At 29.1% G+C, this 21,023-nt stretch overlaps 1 protein-coding gene across 2 annotated transcripts; it reads right to left on the minus strand.

Annotated features, from left to right (window-relative positions):
- Positions 1-930: 930 nt before the first annotated feature.
- On the minus strand, positions 931-18,689 carry LOC132940347 (myosin-8-like). Of its 2 annotated transcripts, XM_061007886.1 has the most exons (10): positions 18,277-18,689; positions 11,741-11,905; positions 10,894-11,013; positions 10,074-10,214; positions 9,383-9,511; positions 9,070-9,208; positions 7,108-7,318; positions 4,935-5,181; positions 3,525-3,674; positions 931-2,650 (listed from the first exon to the last, which is right to left on the minus strand). In XM_061007886.1, the coding sequence occupies exons 1-9, from the start codon at positions 18,421-18,423 to the stop codon at positions 3,540-3,542; spliced, it is 1,434 nt and encodes a 477-aa protein (XP_060863869.1). In that variant the 5' UTR covers positions 18,424-18,689; the 3' UTR covers positions 931-2,650; positions 3,525-3,539. The 2 variants fall into 2 exon arrangements, with proteins under 2 accessions (XP_060863869.1, XP_060863868.1); XM_061007885.1 differs by having other exon boundaries at positions 931-3,674.
- Between the last annotated feature and the right edge of the window lie 2,334 nt (positions 18,690-21,023).

The raw sequence follows: 21,023 nt of genomic DNA on the forward strand, positions 1-21,023 counted from the left end.
TATTTTCATTCTTTATTAAATCTTTTGGTTTTTATTTATAACAACATTAGGAAATATATTTTTGCTTTAATTGTATAATGAAATTTGAATGACCGTATTGCATTCATGTACCAATATTAAAAAGTTGTTTCAAAAGTGTTAAATAATTTTAGCTATTTAAAGTGTATTTGAAGTCTTCATATACTTTCATCTTCAACATATTGCACATTATAATCACTTTCTTGTTTCAGTCATATGGTAATTAGAAATTTCTAATTACTGTTATTGATTAATGATATTCATAAATATTGAACATGAGTGCATTTAATCCAGCTTTACCTTGTAAGCCAAAAATTCAAAAAAAATGTCTCGGATTAAAACTAATGTATTTTAAATGCTTAAAAATCAAATACAAAAGTTTTATATAGTGCAGTGTGACAATAACTTACCAAAAAGAATATAATTCTAAACCAGATTCTGTCCATGTCACCTTTTCCATAAGATAACAACCCAATTACGGCGCGTAAGTTAAAATGCATAATATTAGTCACCTAATGCTTGGCATATTTACATGTATATACTTTTCACAGTTTCTTCATATAGGCCACCTCTAACATTTATGTAGTGCGAGTATAAGTTTTTAAATTCCAAATAATACTTTGATATTAAAATAGTCAATTGATCTTTATTTGCTGTAAACAAATGATTCTGAATTATAGTTATGTTCAAATTGGGTGCCGTTATGAGAAGAGAAATTTCCTTTTTATTTTATTTTGATTAAAAATCATCAACTATGGCTTTGTTTTAAATTTTAATCTCATACATATTTATTATTAGTTATTACTTATTACACATTTATTCATGTAATATTATTTTACTCTAGGTTACACCAGGGGTTTAACTTATTTTAACTGTAATAATAAAAGTTCCAAGTAAATATTAGTTAGAGAATATGATACTAAAAAATATTTATTTTGTACATATAATTTATTTAATAAAAATTAACATAATACACCATTAGGTAACAATATTTGTATGGTTATCTTTATGAACTTAATAACTTAAAATTATATCACAATATACATCGTTTTCTTTAATTTCATTGTAAACATAATTATTATTGTGGCTTGGCGTGGCGCGTTGGCTGCTACCAGTCGCGGAATGCGACTGGGAGTAAGTAACGGCCACAACTACTAGCTCCCGGGTGGGTGACCACCCGGGAACATAATAGTTAAAAACCTTGCCACACATACACGTGTTTGCTACATACCGTAAAACAATCGTAAAAACAACCTTACCCCTAGTCCCTACCACATTTCGAAACCCCTACAACAGCTAATGGCCTTAGTCAACGGGCTTAAGTTCAATAAAAAAAAAAAAAACATAATTATTATAGTTGAAATTAAAAAAAAAAATAAATATTTTTACCAAAATTGAACCTTATTAATTAAGTAAAAATTATCTCTTTAGAGTATAATATACCCAACTAGGTGTATACAATAGTCACCTCTTATTGGACTCAAACAGGCTGAATCTGATTTGCATGGAGGTATACTTCACATAGGAAATTTTGCCTATTGGACTCACTACACTGGTTAAATGGTGTTAATGTATAATTTAACACATTCACTGCGGATGACGCCAAAAGACGTCATTTTACATAGTTTGCATATGCTGAATGACGCCCATTGGCGTCATGTATCTTGTTATTTAATGTACTATCATTTGGTCAGCGTTACGATTAAACTTAGTTTTTTTGTCAGCGTCTTCTATAAGCATTGTTTTAAAATCAAGTGCAAACATTGATATTTTAATTTTTCAATTTTTGGGAATTTTTTTTTTAAAACAAATTTTTTCAGCGTCACAACAAGTACCTATACTTAAATATAATCTGCAGTGAACGTGTTAAGGGCATATTTCTTCAATTTTTAGTCCTATATTTTTCATGTTATCAATTTCTAAAGTTTTTTTCTTTATGAATGACAATATTTATTTGAAAATTTGAAATACACAATAATAAATATTTATCAGTACATGGCCAAATTAAAATTTTTCATTACAATACTATCTATGTATATACCTATTTTATATTCTTGAACTTTTCACTTTATCGACTCATATGCTTTGGTCCCAAAGTGAGTCCAATAAGTGGCGACTATTGTACTGGTTTCTAACATTATTAAGACACCTATGTCTCTATAGTGAGGACAACAAGTTAAATAAAAACAATATAAATTGAAGAGTTAGTAATTTGTAGGTGATTTATTTAAATGTTTTTTTTTTGCTATGTGTTTATTTCTGACTATTGCCTTGGTAAACCTAAGTAAATCTGAAATATACCTAAATCTACCATAAAATTGCAAGTTTTCTTGATAATTGTTAATGCATAGGTACATGCTATACAATATTGTAATTAGGAAAAGTAATTTATTATTTGTTATTAAATAAATAATAATTTAAAATGTAAAGTATATTATGTGCGTTTAGGGTAGGTATATTGGGAAGTTCTCAGATGAATAACTTATAATGATGAAATCATATTTGATTATAAATGACAGAATTATTTTTATGACAATATTTTAATTTATGAAACTTGCAGGATTGATAAAAATAACATTGTTTCAGACATGTTTAGTACAGGCACATTACTCATCAACTTAAAGTGAATGATCTGCAACATTATTTATGTTAATTGAATATTTTTATTAAATATCAATAATAGGTATATTATATACTATTATATTAATATTAATTTGGTAATAGTATATTGTGTGGCAAGGGCGGGAAGTGAGCTATTTCAGTCGCGGGCCCATTTCGCCCAAGACTGAAATTGCCTTCCCGCACGAGCCACACATACTATTTTTTGTCACGCCTCTGCGTTCATTGATCGCGCCATCACGGCAAAGGTAACTCATGCCAGGATTTATGCAACAACTAGACTATTCTATGAAAACAATATTTCATGAAAGAAAGGATTTGGTTTTATTTATTTTAAGCGTCACGCATGGAGGTTATAATATGAATATAAGATGTAACCAAAAGTGTATGTTTTGTAAGGACCGTGGTATAGATTTCAGTATAAATAATAATAATTACATTAAAATAAGAATAAAAAAAATGTAATTAAGGCAAAGGTAATGCACTATGCGGGGATCTATGCAACAACCAAATTATTATACGAAAACAATTTCATAAAAGAAAAATGTTTACGCGTCATGCAAGGAGGTTATAATATAAATATAAGATGTAACCAAAAGTTTATGGTTTATGAGGACCGTAGTATAGATTTTAGGGTCTGTTTGTTCAGAGAATACGCGTGACATCTGAGCTCAGTACTTTTGGGGATTTCCATTTTACCGCCCGGTACTTTTGGGGATTTCCACTTTACCGCCCGGTACTTTTGGGGATTCCCACTTTACCGCCCGCTGGACGGAAAAACGTCGCTTTCCAACGCTTCAACCGTCATCGAAAACTAAACTTTCGGTGCAGGCGTGACAAAAAATAAATTACATAAGTTCATAATATTATAATATAGTACTATTTACATGGTTTGTTTTATTCTAATCATGTGGAGAACGGTTCTTGTTTGACATCACCAATGTAGGTTTTTCGACGATGGACTTGTTTTTGAAAGACGATGGGTTGTTGCTGTGGCTGTTGTTGATGTTGTGCAAGGGTAGTTTGTCATTGATGTCCTGAAATACGAGATTGGTTGTTAGACGATTTTGTAACCATAATACAATTTCTTACGACCAACCTGTCCTAACATGATATATTATTTAAATCATAAAATACAAAAGAGTCAACATATTTTGAAACTTTCAAGTAATCAGGAGTTTCACCAAAAAAACAAAACCTATGTAAGTAATATATCTATCTAATTATTTTTTTTTAAATAAGACATTTTCACATTAAATATTTGATTTATTTACCATATTTATATTGTTTTTTAAAATATTAGATAGGTATTATATTATAACACATAAATATGTTTGTTATAATAATGATATGTAAATTTTCAAAAACGTACATTTTTATATTTATTACAGTGACCTAAGTACCTATGTCATTATTACAAATGCCGGAATACCAACATTAGTTTTTTTATTACTGCTGCACAGTTAATAATGTCTAATACGATTTAAGTTATTTTGGATTATTTTTTGGCCACTGAGCCAACAGTTCCCTATAGGTTTAGGACGCGTAGTGTATACAATCATTAATAATACTATACTAGGATTTAAAATCAAGGCACTCATATAGTATGTTACCCACCTCTACTTCGTTGGTTACTACCAAAACAATTTACCATTTTTACATACTTATTAATAACAATTTTTGAATTAAAATGTACCTACTTAATGCGTATTGATGATCATCATTCTTAAGTATTTTAATACGTTACCTACCTATATATTGTTATGCTGTGTTTACGTTATCCCAGAAAACTTCAAATATATTGACAATTATTGTCGTGCTGTGTTTAAATTATTGATCGCCACCTTTCTCTTTTGGTTGGTGGTCTATCATATCTGTAGCTTAACACACCAAGGTGGAAGGCCACAACACCAAATAAAATAATTTAATATCTAAAAGTAAGTTATTATAGAGCATGGTGGATGTTTATGGGTAATTTACCAGATGGTATTGATATTTAGCTATTATACTATTATTATATTGTATACCGATGACCGGACGACCGTTATAATATGTTTTTTTTCTTAATAACTCAAGCCACAGGTGCTTTCCCGTAATAAAATTAAATAAAAATATATTACATAGAAGAGTAGGTATGTCATATTTTCCTGTATGGCTGTATGTATGTAGCATACTGCACGCGTATCAATAGCTTTTTGGTAGGTAGCACTATTGGTACCTACAATTAATATTTAGTTTGCCTGAGTCGTACAGTCATAGGTACCTATGACGACGACCACATGAAAACCAAATCTTACCGTCGTTGACACGGTGAAGTTACAGAGTCCTCCACGATTGTTGACGGCCATCAGCGCATTGGAAATGTTCGTTACGTCCTGGTGTAACTTTAACACTTGGTTGGTGGAGTAGGCTACCGTTCTGGTCACCTGGTCAGACTGAGTCTTGACGAGTTCTGAAAGCTCCGCGAACATTTTCTCCTCCAGACTGCTTTGGGTTTTCAAAGTTTTCGGTAATTGTTCCAACGTCGTGCTCTCGGACTTACTCCTAAAAATACAAAATTTTTATTTTAAATAGTGCGTTGTGTGAAGAGAATTGTCTGTAGTCTGTTTGAGAAAATCGTGGGAGAGGCAGAATAAAATGTTGCCTATGTACTGATTACAGCGAAGAAGTTTTATTCTACAATTTTGTTTGCTTGAAATATGTGTTATAATATATAATATTATTTTAAATATAACATAAAAATAATATATTAAAAATGTAATTACTAAATTACCTACCTAGTCAACAAAACAAATATTTCTACACATATGCCTAATATACAGTATACGGCGACTGAGTGTTAAAAATGCATGCTGATCGATGATGGCTTATGAACAACATGATGAGAATGATCACACATTAAAGTAACGCAATAAAAGTAGTGGGTATTTTCAATCTTTGTGGTGTGCTTTTCGGTAGTGATGGTGGTATTACAAGATAAATAAGTGGATAATATAAAATGCTTTTAATTTTGGTGAAAATGTTTATAAATTATTTTAGTTAGTTAGTTAGGTACCTATATCTAGTTGTTTTTGTACTTTTAAGCAGTGGTCGAAATGACTCAAGGTAAGTGGAGGGATGACATTTAATATTTATCATATAATCTTATTCAGGACAGTAGTACAAGTTTCCAAAAGCAATAATTGGTATTGTCTTTATAAAGTCACTAACAGCCAATAGGTATGTCTAGTCACCATAAAGCCTATGGGCTATATGTATTGTAAATTGTAATCCTGATAATATAATGATATATTCTTTGTAATTAATAGGATCTTTCCAATCAGATATTGATATAGATAGTACTGAAATAGATGAACTTATGAATGTGATAAATTCATAAAATAATATTATGATAACTATTATATTATGTTTATGGTTTTTATTTATAATAATTTATCAATTCCTTTTAGGCTTTAGGTATATCTACTAAACTAAACTATATTCAGTAGTTATCTACTAGTTATCACTAGTATTACTATTAAAAACTTGGCCATTTACCTGCATACCACATTTATATTTGTATATATAAATCTATAATAAGTATTTAATTTTATAAAAGTGTATGGTACACTAATGTAAGCATTCGGTATACTTAATATAGACATATAGTATCATTTAAACATTTTTGTATGTTTTTTTATCAATTTAAAAATGTTGAATACTATTTTAAATGTAAAATACCAAAAAAACCATCACTAATGAGTAGGTAATGGGTAATTAGTGATTGGTTTCAGTAGTATAAAATTATAAAAGTAAATTATGACAACTACATAGGTACATAAAAATAAAACTTATTTAAAAAAAAACAAAATTTATTAAAATACTGAAATATTTCAGACATTTGAAATATTTCATGAAATATTTCATTTTTTTAAATTTCATGAAATTTTCAAACACTATACCTACCTATCAAGGAGCGCGTGTGGAGCAATGCAATATATTGGATCATTAGAATGACTGAATTGATCTGATATTAGAAAATAGAAGGTTTACACTTTGATAGCACCTCAAAAGGTACCTTATGATTGTCTTGTATATTCGAAGTTTATTATTTAGTGATATTTTGAAATATAGAAGTAAACGGAGGCTAAATTCTCTGTTACAAACAAAATTCTTATTTCCCTATATTTATCAGCCATACTTTGGTCCCCTTTATCTCTACTAACTCTCAAATACAATTTAAAATTTAAAAAATAAAGTATATAAAATATTAATATTTAAAAATGCTCATATTATATTATAAATTTAAAAATAACAAATAACAAAAAAATATAAAATATTTTAACTATTTTATAGTTTCATAGTTTCGTTTGCATAGGTATACCTATAGGGTATAGCATCCTCTTTATGCATTATTATAAATTATAATAACTATTATTGATACTTAAAAATATTCGAAAAATATTCAGGAATAAATCCAATCCTTCTCACTTGTTATCAATACGGTCTAATATCCTTTCCAATATATCGACCATATCATTCTCGATTTGTCGTTCATTTGATTGCAATCGGTGACAATTGTCCATGAACAAGTTTTGTCCATCTACGAGTAATTGCAAGTGCTCTTTGAACTTGGCTTCAAGTTCGTCTTCTGATTTTTTCTGAATCGCTGTTATCTTGTCGATAGCCGCTTCCAAGAAGCCTATAACAAATGTGTACATTTACATATATTTAAAATAAAAAAAAACTTTCACAATATTAATATTTGGTGGTCAATGCCACATTGATCGATTGCCAGAGATGACATTATTTCCAATATTTACTATTATAAGTTATTTCATAATATAAACGGACATAATCCTTTGAAAATATATGATGCATGTATTCGATTAATAATATTAATTATTGTATATTTGTTTATTTTAAACTACTATTACCAACTGAAGAGATTTTTTTTTATTTCCACTCTTTCTTACAATGTTTCTGCTATCTGTGATAGGCTAAAGCCTAAAACCGAAAGCAAATATGAGGGACAGTTGATAATACCGATAATGCCGTTAAATACAATTTAAAAAAAAAATTGAAAAATAGATCAAATGGCGCGAATGAAGCACAAAACAATTTAATATCATATACATAGTTTATGATAGTCATAGGTGCATAACTGAAAATTAGAAAAAGGACGTGGAAATGTGACCATATTGTCCATCGTACAGTATAAACAAAAATCCAGGGGATTAAATTTCATGTCACTAATGATGAAAAAATTAATTATTTAAAAAACAAACGGTAAATCTAATTTAGTAAGCGAATTCCCAACGGCCAACGATGACCACAATTTATTATGAACGTACCAAATACTAATTGAAGTGCTTTTCACTGTTAAGTTTTTATTTTATATACAGATATTATCAAATTATTATTTTAAAGTATTCTGAGAGTTCACTGTAGGTAACTTATACAGTTATACGGATACCTTATATTAAGGTAAACATTTTCACTGCCCTTTTCAATGTGCCCTATTCAGTATTCTCTAGTATGAAATAAGAATGTATGATCTATAAAAATTAATATTTAAAAAGTTGTTTATTTTTGGGTTGTTATTACAGTATTCATTGAGGGGACGTTACAGTGACATTTATTTTGTTGTCTTCGTCTTACAAGTGCGTAACATAGAACATTTTACGCTCGGCAGAACACGTTTATCTCCGTTAGTTTAAAAATTAGAGCGAATTGACCTCTTATACAATTTAGGTAAGATTATTATCTAGACAATGACATTGGTTTTTTATTATATTTTAATTTTAAAGCGAGTTATGAGTATTTTAAGATGTACAAATAGTTTACAATTTTAAAATACACATAACTCGCTTTTAATTAAAATATAATAAAAAGCCTACGTCATTGCCTAGATAATAGTCTTACATTTAAATTTTATAAGATCTAAGTCTAATTTTTAAACTAACGGAGATAAACGTGTTCTGCTGACTGCTGAGCGTAAAAGTTGCTAGTTACGCGCTTGTAAGACGGAGACAACAAATGCCACTGTAACGTCCCCTTAAGGGGATTCGATACCGTGATTTTCTGTTTTTGTCTAACACACGCGCGACATAGTATTTTAGACGTGTTTTTTGCCAAACTTACCAATTGATCTAATGAAGCGATAAGAATTCTAAAAACAGATTTGAATTAGTCGTCAAGTCTACTTGAAATCAACTTTCCCACATTTTTGATTTTTTGATTTTAACTTCTCTGAAAATTTAAATATAACAATTAATACTCTTTTTCATATGACATTTTTAGGAATTTGGGGGATATTATCAAAAATGTGGGAAAGTCAATTTCAAGTAGACTTGACGACAAATTCAAATTTGTTTTCAGAATTCTTATCGCTTCATTAGATCGATTGGTATGTTTGGCAAAATAATCATGTATAATAATTTTCATTCTTACTGTCCAAAAACTCGTTAATCACGCCACGTCTATCAGAGTCCAATCTCCGCCGATACTTGTCAGTATTCTCCACCAATTCCTTGAGTTCTATGCTTATGTGATCTGAACGATCTTTGAGCACATTGTACATATTACTTATCTATGGAATATCGTAAATAATCGTTTATAAAAACGTTAGTTATGTGATTTCAAAATTTCAAAATTTCTATTCTAACTAGGTAACTCATAATAAATATTCAAGACTTTTAAGACACAGATATTTCATAGGTTAATAGTATTTTTATAACTTTTTATAATAGTATTAGGACGGTACCGTTGTGGACAGTCGGTTAACAGTTGTTGTTTCCGGAATTTGACTGAAATCGCCGTCTTGATTACACGAGCAGGTACTCATTGATCTGTCTGTGATTTTGGATTGTTGAGATAAATTTGCAACAGTGTCCTGTAAAATCAAAATACCACTATAACCGCGACCATATAATATGACAGTAATTTTAGAATCTGAACTGATGAATGAATTGGTTTTATAATGTGAGTATTATTTTTTTTTGTTTCATTATACTTTGGAGCAGTCGAATTTTACTATAAATTGTACTAATCAATCGATTCAATCTCCCACTATAAGAGTCATATCTGTTCGCAAATTTAATATAATTGGAACTTAGAGAGGTCAAAAGTAAAATAAACTAGTTTTAAAAATAATCGGAAACACCGAATATACATTCGACAAAATCAATTTTGTTTTTTTCTTGTACTTCAAAAATGATTAACTGTAGTTATGTGAAATGTTTACCAAATATTTATAGTACCTACCTAGTGACTTTTCTACACATGGCATTGACGGGTTTTTATTTTTAAAACGTTTATGAAATTACAATAATGGTATTTTTACAATTCATTATAATAATTATAATATTTTTAAATGTCCATCTTATCAATAAATCAATTGTTTCAAACGTTCAATAACTTCAATTACAGGTATACGTTCACTTATTTTTTTTTACTTGTAACTGTTTCCTGAAAGTAATCTGATTGGAATTGTGATTCTCAAACTCAGAACTCATGTCTTTTCGCATGGTCTGAATATCTGTGGCCATTTCTGTCTGCCTGTCGGCCACTTTTTTGATTTCTTTCTCCAGTTCTTTCTGTAACACAGCCCAAACGGACGAGACGGTTCGTTAAATAACGTATAGTTTTCGTTTCATCTTTGGCCGATTGCCTGTTAAGACTAGCCACCGACTGATTACAAACGCATGTTTCCAGCGAGTTATTTATTTCCCTTTCCTCTCGATTTTTTCAACACCACCCAATTAAAATGCCCATGTTTCATCATCTATAAATACACAGTGTGTTTTACTTCGATGCAACATAGTATTATAATATCATGCAGTAATTATTTACAATGTTGTACCTACCGATCATTTTTCAGTAGCATTATTCTATCATTAATCTATTATAATACAATTTAAAATCAACGGTAGGTACCTACCTAATGCCTTATTTTTCCAATATTATATATGTAATATATGTTATTCACCAACAAAGACGAAATAACGAATTGCTTCATTACTTATATATCATTGCCTTGCATTGATTTTTAATTCATTATTGTATTAAATATAAATACACATTATAATATATGACGCTTAATACCTCTATATTTATTATATTTATAATATATATATTATAATATGCATACATTATGTAACGAATAGCCCGAATAGGTATGCATAGTGTATGAAGATTGAGAAATAAAATACTCTCCGGTTAAAGTGTACTGTATTTATTATTAGTTTTACGTATCCGTGCGTTATTCATATTGACCTGATGATTTTGCACGGTCTGTAGATTGGTCTCCATGTGTTCTAATGTTATCTCTAGTTGCTGCTGAGCCTTGTCCAGACGTCTGGTCATGTGGTTCGGACCACATTCTTCCATCACCGACTGAAAAGTCACCAAATGTCAAAATTATGAAACTACCATATTATTATGAAAATATTTACCACAACATAAAGTAATTAACATATAACATAACATAATTAACCACTGATATAGTTAATAGTAATATAATTTAAATTTAATCCGGATAGGTACACAACATTACACACTTAACTCTTCCCAAAACGCATTATTGTTGAACAATATTAACCATAATAAACCATAATCGTAATAGTATTATTATTAAAATGTATTACAATCGTTTAACAAACTGGATTAGATATTATATTATATCATTACATACTATTAAAAACAACATTTTGAATTTTCAGCTCTTTTTCAATAATATATTATACACGTGGCATGTGCATTATATTTATTTGTGTATGTTTGTGTATATTTTGTGCTATTTTGTGCTATTTTTGTTATTTGGGGAAGTAATGTTAACGCAGTCCCCACATGCTGTGGTTAAAATATTAAAACAAACATTTTTTGTTATGTGGATTGTGGGTTCAATTGAGGAACCTTATACATTACATCACTTTTTACATTTTTAAGTAAGATAAATTCAGTCTGTTCAGTCTGTATAGTACTAAAGTACACAGTGTACACTGATAATGGATAGAAGTAGAGATGTTATACAAGTGTTTCATATTGAAGATCAATTAAATGAATATATTCCCACAGCTAGATATTAATGGTAAAAATACATAAACTTTTATTAAAATTATACCTGTTGAAATTTATCGAACCACATTTCGTTGGATACTTCTATATGACTGAGCTTGTTGAACATCACGTCTATCCTGGAATTTATCCTTTCCGTATGTTGGTCCCGTCTTAATGTATTTGACAAATCTCTCAGTCTGAATTCGATATTGGAAATTAGAGTATATACCTGAAACAAAGCGATTTCATTCATAGTGCGAGTCGTGAGTGTTGTAATATTTAAATCATAAAAAACGTAGGTATAGCCGTATAGGATATATCAGCTTTACTCTCTAGTACTCATTAAGCCTCTCCAGCCCAGAAAATTCGATAATTAAACCGTTACTGTTTATGGACGATGGATATCATTATATAACCGCAATATGCAGTTAGTAGACGGTAACAATAATCAAAGTATATTATATAAACTATATAGTTTATGGCATAAAAATATACAAAATATTATATATTAGGGGTTGCAAAATCACAGCCCACGTCTCATCGTGGGACGCAAAACATTTTACTAACATAATAATAGGTATTCTATGAAGAGAAAATTCTCCCTAAAAAAATGTAATCTGACATTATTCTACGTTATTATATTGATTCACACTCTACATATTTTATTTTATTTGATATCTTATCTTATTTACGATATTGAGAACCTTTTTTTCCAGCTCTTGACTTTTACATATTTTTTTATCATATTATGTGGATCGATCATCGCTCTTATCGCTGGTCACTTTTGCTATAATACAGTAGTCAGTAAACTCACTAAAATCGGTGGTCTTTGTATCTAGTATCTACAGTATTAAAAAAAAGTGTTTATATACAATATATTCAATACTGTATGTCTGTATGTACATTAATACGAATTCACTTATCCGTTGATGTGCTACCCTATTCCGCTTGGGCGTGGATAATAGAGAGTTTACTGTAGTATTATCTATTAATATTATTATTTGCTTAAATTAAATTTAAACTTTTAATTATTCTTCAGCGTAAATGTTATTTTACTGAACAACAAAAAATAATAATTTTTTTTTTTAATTCTAAGCCTTGTATAATAAATTTAATTCGTCTAAAGTTTGATGCATTTAAAATAAAATAAAAGCATGCTTAAACATCTCAGTGTCATCTTTCATGAACCTAACAAAACTGATTTTTAATAATTATTTAATTTGTTTGTTAAATTAATGAATAATAAATAATTGAATGATGTTATATATAAGTTTCTTAAATGAAGTCATGAATATGTTAATTATTATTGCAAGCAAATTTATATTTGATTAAACATTTTTTTTAAATAATATTTTATTCAAAATGATTCAAACATATCAAATCAACTGTAAATATTTAGATTAAAATTTATTTAATCCGATAAAAAAATATCAATATTCCACATCAATGTAATGTTAAATCTGTTAAGAAGTTCCATCACTGGATGGATTCTTCTTTGAAGCCTCCAACCCATCAACTCCCGCAGCTTATTTATTGTAAAAAAATAAATGTACAGATTGTATAAATAAATTAATAATGTAACGAAAAAAAAAAATGTTATGTTAGATTATATTTTTAAACTAAAAGCTTATTTTACGATTACACATTATTGTTTGATTTTATTTTATAACACATTTTGCTTAGAAATATTGTATAAGATCATGTTTTAAATAAATACTTTTTGTAATTTTCTTTTTTATAAGAAAAAAATATATAATAATTATACTATTTTTAAACTAAAAGCTTATTTTACGATTACACATTATTGTTTGATTTTATTTTATAACACATTTTGCTTAGAAATATTGTATAAGATCATGTTTTAAATAAATACTTTTTGTAATTTTCTTTTTTATAAGAAAAAAATATATAATAATTATAGTTTTAGTATTTGTATGATGTGTGTTATGTGTAGAAACTAGAGAGAGAAATATTAATATCATAAAATATGATAGGTAATCATAGAAAACATTTTTAATACCTACTCATAATATAGACTTAATCTCAATATATTTAAAATTTAAATAATTTATGAATTGATTATCGGATAACTGGATCATTACTGGACTTTAAACATGATTAATTGGTTCAATGTTCTTAATTTATTCTTGTACGGTGGATAATTATGAAGCTATTTTGATATACCACGTGTCTACGAAAACAGGGTACATTGTATATTTAAATTACCCATATTACTCAATGCCCTATACATATTTTTGAATTATGTTTGCGGGACATTTAACTAGAATATTTTAATTTAACTAATTATAAAATTATAACTAACTTTATAATTTTATTGTGACTGAATCTATAATATACCTAATCTTTAATAATATCAAACTTATAACTATATAGGTGAATGATCTAAAAATAACTGATCAATTAGTAGTAATAGAGGATGCCGATGACAGGGACCGTTGTAGAGTTTTAGTAGAAGCTGCAAAACTCCTTCAAGTCGTGTAAAGAAAAAAAAAACTATATGGGTAAAACCAGGGCTTGAAACCGATTTCAGAAACCGGTATAAACCGTTTTACAACCGAAACCGAAACCGTAATCAAAAACAAAACCGAAAAAAATTGGATACCGGTATTAAATTCAAAATCAAAACCGTAAAAAATTGGAAACCGCTATTAAATTCAAAACCGAAATCTGAAAAAATTGGAAATCGTTTTTTTTTTCATTGACGTGTTTTTAAATACGTAAATTCCATTAATACGCATAGTTAATACTCATAATAAAATTGAGATCATGATTAAAATGTTAATAACCATTTCAATATTCGCAAAAGAAAATTGGAAACTGGTATACAAAATCGAAACCGAAACCGAAATTTCTTAATACCAGTATTGCTAAGTTGAAACCGAAATCGTAAAATTTCCAAACCGGTATACAAAATCGGAACCGAAACCGAAATTTCCTAATACCGGTATTGAAAAATTGAAACCGAAATCGAAAAAATTAAAAACCGGTATACAAAATTGAAACCGAAACGTATTTCAAACGGTTTCAAGCCCTGGGTAAAACTGTAAGTCATTAAGAGGACGCTACCCATACATTTGTTGTCTCCGTTTTACACACGCACGACATAGAAAATTGTCGTTCACTAGTTTCAATAGTGTGCTGTTAGTATTGATACTAGAATGAATTGACCTATGGAAAAACTTTTAGGTAAGAACATTATCTATGATTAAGCGTTGCCGATTTTTCGAAATTTTCATTTTCAAGCAAGATATGGGTATGTAAAATATCAAAAAATAATAATGCTTATATCTCACTTGAAAATTAAAATATCGAATAAAAGCCATCGCTTAAGCACAGATAATGTTATTATCTAAAAAATTGATAATAGGTCAAATTACTCTAATATCAAAACTAACAGCACACTATTGAAACTATAGAGAACGAAAATGTGTTATTTCGTACGTGTGTAAAACGGAGACAACAAATGCATGGCATTCTCTTAAATCTATATGAAACTCGGAGTCTGTAGATCTGCAATATAAAGTTAATTTGTTGATGAACAGACAGATTAGAAGATAAAAAGATACCCAAGTAAATTAATAATATTTACCTTATAATAAAATTCATGGATAATTTATAAAATGTAGTTTACCGTTAGATTAATATGTATAATAATTTTAGTTTCGATTCGGATCGTTGGCCGTAACAGACTTAAAATATCAATCGTTAATAACACCACGTATCTGAAATCTAAATAAATCTTATTTAGTATAAATTATTATTTATTAAGACATTTTATTGGATCGGTTGACCAATAATATTATGTCGTAGACAATAAAACCGATTTATTAATCTTATAATTCACATTAATTTTTAATAGGTACAAATATACAATATTTTTTTAATATATCCACAAGCAATCTGAAATAAAATTTGTTTACCGACTAAGTCGTATTTAAAAGAACCAATTATTCCATAGTCCTTGATCTCTGAAATAACATCATCCATGAATATAATTTGTATTAACTCATCACCATTCACCACTTATAAGTTACTAATTTATTAATCCTGAACACGCAAGCTGTCCGTCCAGATGATCTCAGTAGTATAAGAGGATGTCAAATATATTTTCTTTTCTCTATCAGATCCACGTGCAAGGAACCTATATTCGACGCATTCACGTAAAATCTTCTTTTTTTTTATGATTTTTAAGTAATTTTAAAGAAAAGTCATCTATTAAAAATGTTTAGACGATAATATTTCTGGAGGTTTGACATATTGGTTTTATTTTTTATATTTTATATTTTTAGAATTATTTTCCGTATATTATTGACTTAAAAAATAAAAATATATTGAACTATAAATCTAAATGAATATTAAATTGTTTCCAAACAATATTTAGATCAACTAATTTGTTATACTCTCAAAAATATTTTTGTATTGGGTGGTTTTACTCTTGAGTCAATAAAAGGTTCTCATTTTCACATTTATATATATATATAGAATATTAGAATCTGATAGTTAGATATTAGAAGTAGTTTCAAAAATATTATTGTATCCTCAAGTTTATGTAGGCAAAGGCCATGAATTACCATAATATACTCAATATTATATTCAAATTTGCATCTTAAGTCTTAACAATAATTAGAATTACATATTTACAGTGCTCGACTTGGGGGAGGGAGGTATGCAGGTTAGGTTATTAATTTTTCAGACATTTTAGCTTACCCTACTATTATTTTTAAGGGGAACGTAGGGGACGCTTCTTCATTCTGCATTAATTCTGCATTTTTATCAAAATGTGCGAGATACCATCATCATTTGTCTTATAGATTATTTCATTACCATTTACCACGGATCTAAAAATTAGTTAATATTAACTAATTATTACTAAACTATTAATTAATTTACTTTTATTATCCGTTTGAGTTTGTTATTATTTATAATAAATCTATAATATATATATAATATGTGTATACAGTCATTTCCTATGTCTTGTTTTTTTAATTGATTTTTTTATAAATATTTTTTATATAATTTAAAAAAGGTATTAGGGGGTGTGGGGGCATATCCCCGTGGCTCAATAACGTTTAACAAGTGATGGTGGGGTTTTTTTTTAAAGTAAACAGTCCCCTTATACTTCAATTTTGCCAAGTCGAGCACTGCATATTTACCTACATCCAAAACTGGCTGAACTCAATAGTCTATTTATTTTAATTGAAAACTTGTTTAATTGTTATGATTTATATCAAACGTTCTTCCTCATCAAAAATCTATTGAACCTTTACAAACGTTCATAGTGGATACGAGCCAAGTGAATTTTTTTATTTTTCATTTTTTGGCAGTTGGATGTACGTAAATAAATTTTCTTTAAACATGTACACTGTGAACTTATTTAAAGTGACAAATGTGACTAAAATAAAATGCTTATCTATTCATAGAATAAAACTATTTTATGATGTTAGGTTAGGTTAATAACTGCTTCTATGATTTTTAACAAAGTAATTGACCATTATGCATTTATTATAAAATGATATGCTTGTTATTTGAATGTAACGTAGCTTTCTTGTTAATCTATATTTCAAATACAATAACAAAATACGTGTTATTTATAGTAAAATATTAATTGGAAGTCATATCAAACTATTGAAATAACGGGAATGATAAATAGTTGCCAGAATCCAGAAGAGATACCCGATTGGCGGCAGTCAGAATTCACAGAAATGTCCACGTGGTGGGGAGGCTATATTATTATAATATAGAATTATGATTTTATAAATCATTTTGGGTTATTCATCAAAAGTAAAAAACCTAATCAGAAAACTTTGAAACTGTAACAATTGTTAAACTTTTGTTGGTTTTTAATATTAGCTTCATTAATATTATCCTACCAAGTAATAAGTTTTTTGGTCAAAATGTCGATCGATTTTAGAAAAATGAGTTGTGGTAGGTATTTAAAAGAGCCGAGAGGATCATAAGTGATGAACATTGATAGGTGTCAGGTACCATGTTTTGACGTTTTGTGACATTATTACTGTCATCTATATTATACATTTCACTTTTTCACTTTTAATTAAATTAAATTTGTTTATGATGATATTTTCCTCGGACATTTTGATTACCAGTGGGGTAATGAAACATTTAGAAGTTTCGAGTTACGAGCTATAATATCTATAATAAAAAACACCATACCGAAAAACGGTAAAAGAGACTTCTGAGAATTGTCTATAGAGTAATTCGAATTTTCCTCATTATAGGATCATAAACATGTCTTTTGAATTGCAAGGAAGTGATTCTAATAATATATTGTTTACATGATCAATGTATCACCAAATAAACTAATAATATTGTAACAAGTTTAACAATCAAATCGTCTTACGAATATCCATAGCGTGATGAATTTATATAGGAGGGCTATAGCCTATTATATTTCTGGTACACAACTTATATTCTAAAAATTTAACTAAAAAAAATTACGAAATGGGGGGGGCGCTAAACAAAATACCAGGGGGGCTATAGCCCCCTTAGATCCTCCCATTCTACACCTATGCGAATATCAGATAGGCTTCTGTCCTATTAGCCACCCCCTTAACTACTGACCTGATTGACCGTGAAAGAGCTTGGTGTTCCACTACCAGCTATGTCACTGTGTATGGACATGGTGATGTCAGGCGCTGCAAGTCCATCGCGGGTGGCGGTCAGCAGCACCATCATCGCCAGCAGTGCAGACGGCCGCAGCGATGGCATCGCGATGGAGCAGCCACCACCACGGCCGCGGTTTGCCCGTACGTTCGCCGCCGTGATGTGCGGTGGGCGGTGGCTGCGCCGGTCTGGCTCGCGGTGGTGTCAACGATCGGGCCGTCGGTGGCTGCCTAGCGATCAGCGTGTTACCGTGCGGCGTGCACGTCTTTGTCGGATGCGTTATACAGCGGACTGTAAAACGAGAGATGAGAGACGAGAGACGACTAGTCGAGAGACGAGAGACGCGACGACGGGTGACCGGACGGTTGGGAGTGCGGCGTCGGCGATTTGCGTATCTCTCCCTGCCCCACCACGGTCGTATAATATATTATTATACAACACAAATATTATTATTATTGTCTTTCTTCCGTCTCACAGTCTCTCATACTCTCTCTTTCTCTTTTTCTCACTCACTCGTGCGTGCACGCACCCACACGCACCCACACGCACGCACTCACTCACGCACGCACTGCAGTTACAAACGAGCCCCTTGTGTGCATGTGTACGCCGCGCCGCCGCCGCATACCGCCACCGATTTCGTTAAAAACCCCTAACTAGATTCAAAATAATAATATAATGTGTAGTAATGGCCGTCGCGTCGTCGTACTAAAGAAATTAATTTTACTATTAGTAATACACTAATACAATAGGTTAAATTAACTTTTGCCGAAAACATTGCATTTTAAAATGTATTTGTGTGTACTGTGTATGAAATATAATTAATATATTTTCAAGATCCCACGAATAATAATTTTAAATTATAACAAAATAACTAAATTTGTTATTATTTGTTTAAATATCAAATTTAGTCTAAATTTGAACTTAAAATATCAGTTAAATAGACTTGTGTTCATGTATTTTTTGGTTACAGCATGAACTATACTCATGAGAAACCTTGTTTTTAATTTTCAATCCTTATACCTATAAAAACTGAACATTTTATACATTTTTAACCATATTATAATGACTTTTCGGACTTTCATGAATTTTATTAAAATTTAAACTTTATATGAAAATTGAGCTCATGTATCTTTAATATTGTTGAACTTCTATTAGGTATAACAATTTATGATGACATTTATATCATAATAGTTTAAATAGTTAAAAAAAAATGTATAATCATACATTTTAATTTGATTATAGCTCAAAAAGAGTATACACTTTATGATGTATGGAATATTGTTATATAAATATTTGATCAAAATTTAAATTAACGACGATTATTTGTTTTTGAGTTATATCAAAAAAACTACATAAATTTTTTCAAAAACTGATTTTGAGAAAAAATTCTTTATTTTCTTAAATTTTCTATTTTTCCAGACGTTTTTAATAACTCCTGAGAATTTTCGATTTTGACTTCTTAACACTCCCAACTAGATTTCATTTGCGACTAGGAACCCCCTTTCAAAGTTGAAAATCAACGCATTATTTCACTACCTATTTCTCGTGTACACAGATTTTTTTTTTGCATGGTATAATTATTATAATCATTCATTTTTTGAATCTACATATAATAATCATTTTCATTTTCATTTATTTTTCACATTTACTTATTGATATTTACTTTTATTTTGAATGGTTCCACTAAAATGTATTTGTAATCTATAATATTTGTTGGAAAAGAAACTTCGTTTCTACCGGTTGTCCTATGACAGCACTCACTTTTTTTTTTAAATATTTTTTTTTATAATATTATATAATATCAGGTGGTAACTACAACTCTCCAACATTTTAGCCCTAGTTGCGCCACTGTTAATTATTTCTAGTCCAAGCGGGAATATTCTCCTCAAAGAATTTCGATTTTACCGCATTCCTCGTCACGTTGAGATTACACAGCCGTTGTACCTCACAACAATTTCTCAGTACACCCCTACACTGGTATGCCACTGGTAGTTGTTACGAAAGAAGCATGGGTATTTAAAGTCTCCGGGTAATGGGTATTATAGTTTAGAGTGTTTAGAATCTACGTTGATCTGCCTGTTCAAAGAACTTTAAGTTCCCCTTGAGTTTTCCAATTTTTGGTTATTCCTTTAGATTATCCTCCGATTATTCCTTATTCCGACTATAAGTTACAAATAACAAAAAAAAAAAAAATGAGCCAAATCGGTTCTGCCGTTGTCAAGTGATGCGATTAACAATGAAATTTTAGAAAAATAAAAATAATAAAAATACCAAAAACAAAAAAAAATAATCTATATATATTAATAATATATATATACAAAATGAATGGCTGATTTTATATATATATAGATTATTATTTTTTGATTTAGGTAGAAAAACTTATGAGGAATATAAGAATATATTGTATTTCTAACTCAAAATAATTTGCAAAGTTTTGTTATTCTTACGTATTTTTTGTCAAATTTTAAACTTTAAACGCTTATAAAAAAAAATTGTGACTTAGTATTTTTATATTTTTCAACTACTATTGTAACAAAATATATCAGGAGCCTTGTATAAAATTTTATTGAAATTTTTTTTTATTTTTTCTGTTTCTTTTAAATATTTGGCTTATTTTTGAAATACATTTAGCATAATAATATTATATAATCTTAAAAAGAAAAATTTACCTATTTAGAATTTGTGACGAATGTAGACATTTAATA

This window comes from Metopolophium dirhodum, chromosome 3 (genome assembly GCF_019925205.1).
Source record: "Metopolophium dirhodum isolate CAU chromosome 3, ASM1992520v1, whole genome shotgun sequence".
NCBI lineage: Eukaryota > Metazoa > Arthropoda > Insecta > Hemiptera > Aphididae > Metopolophium > Metopolophium dirhodum.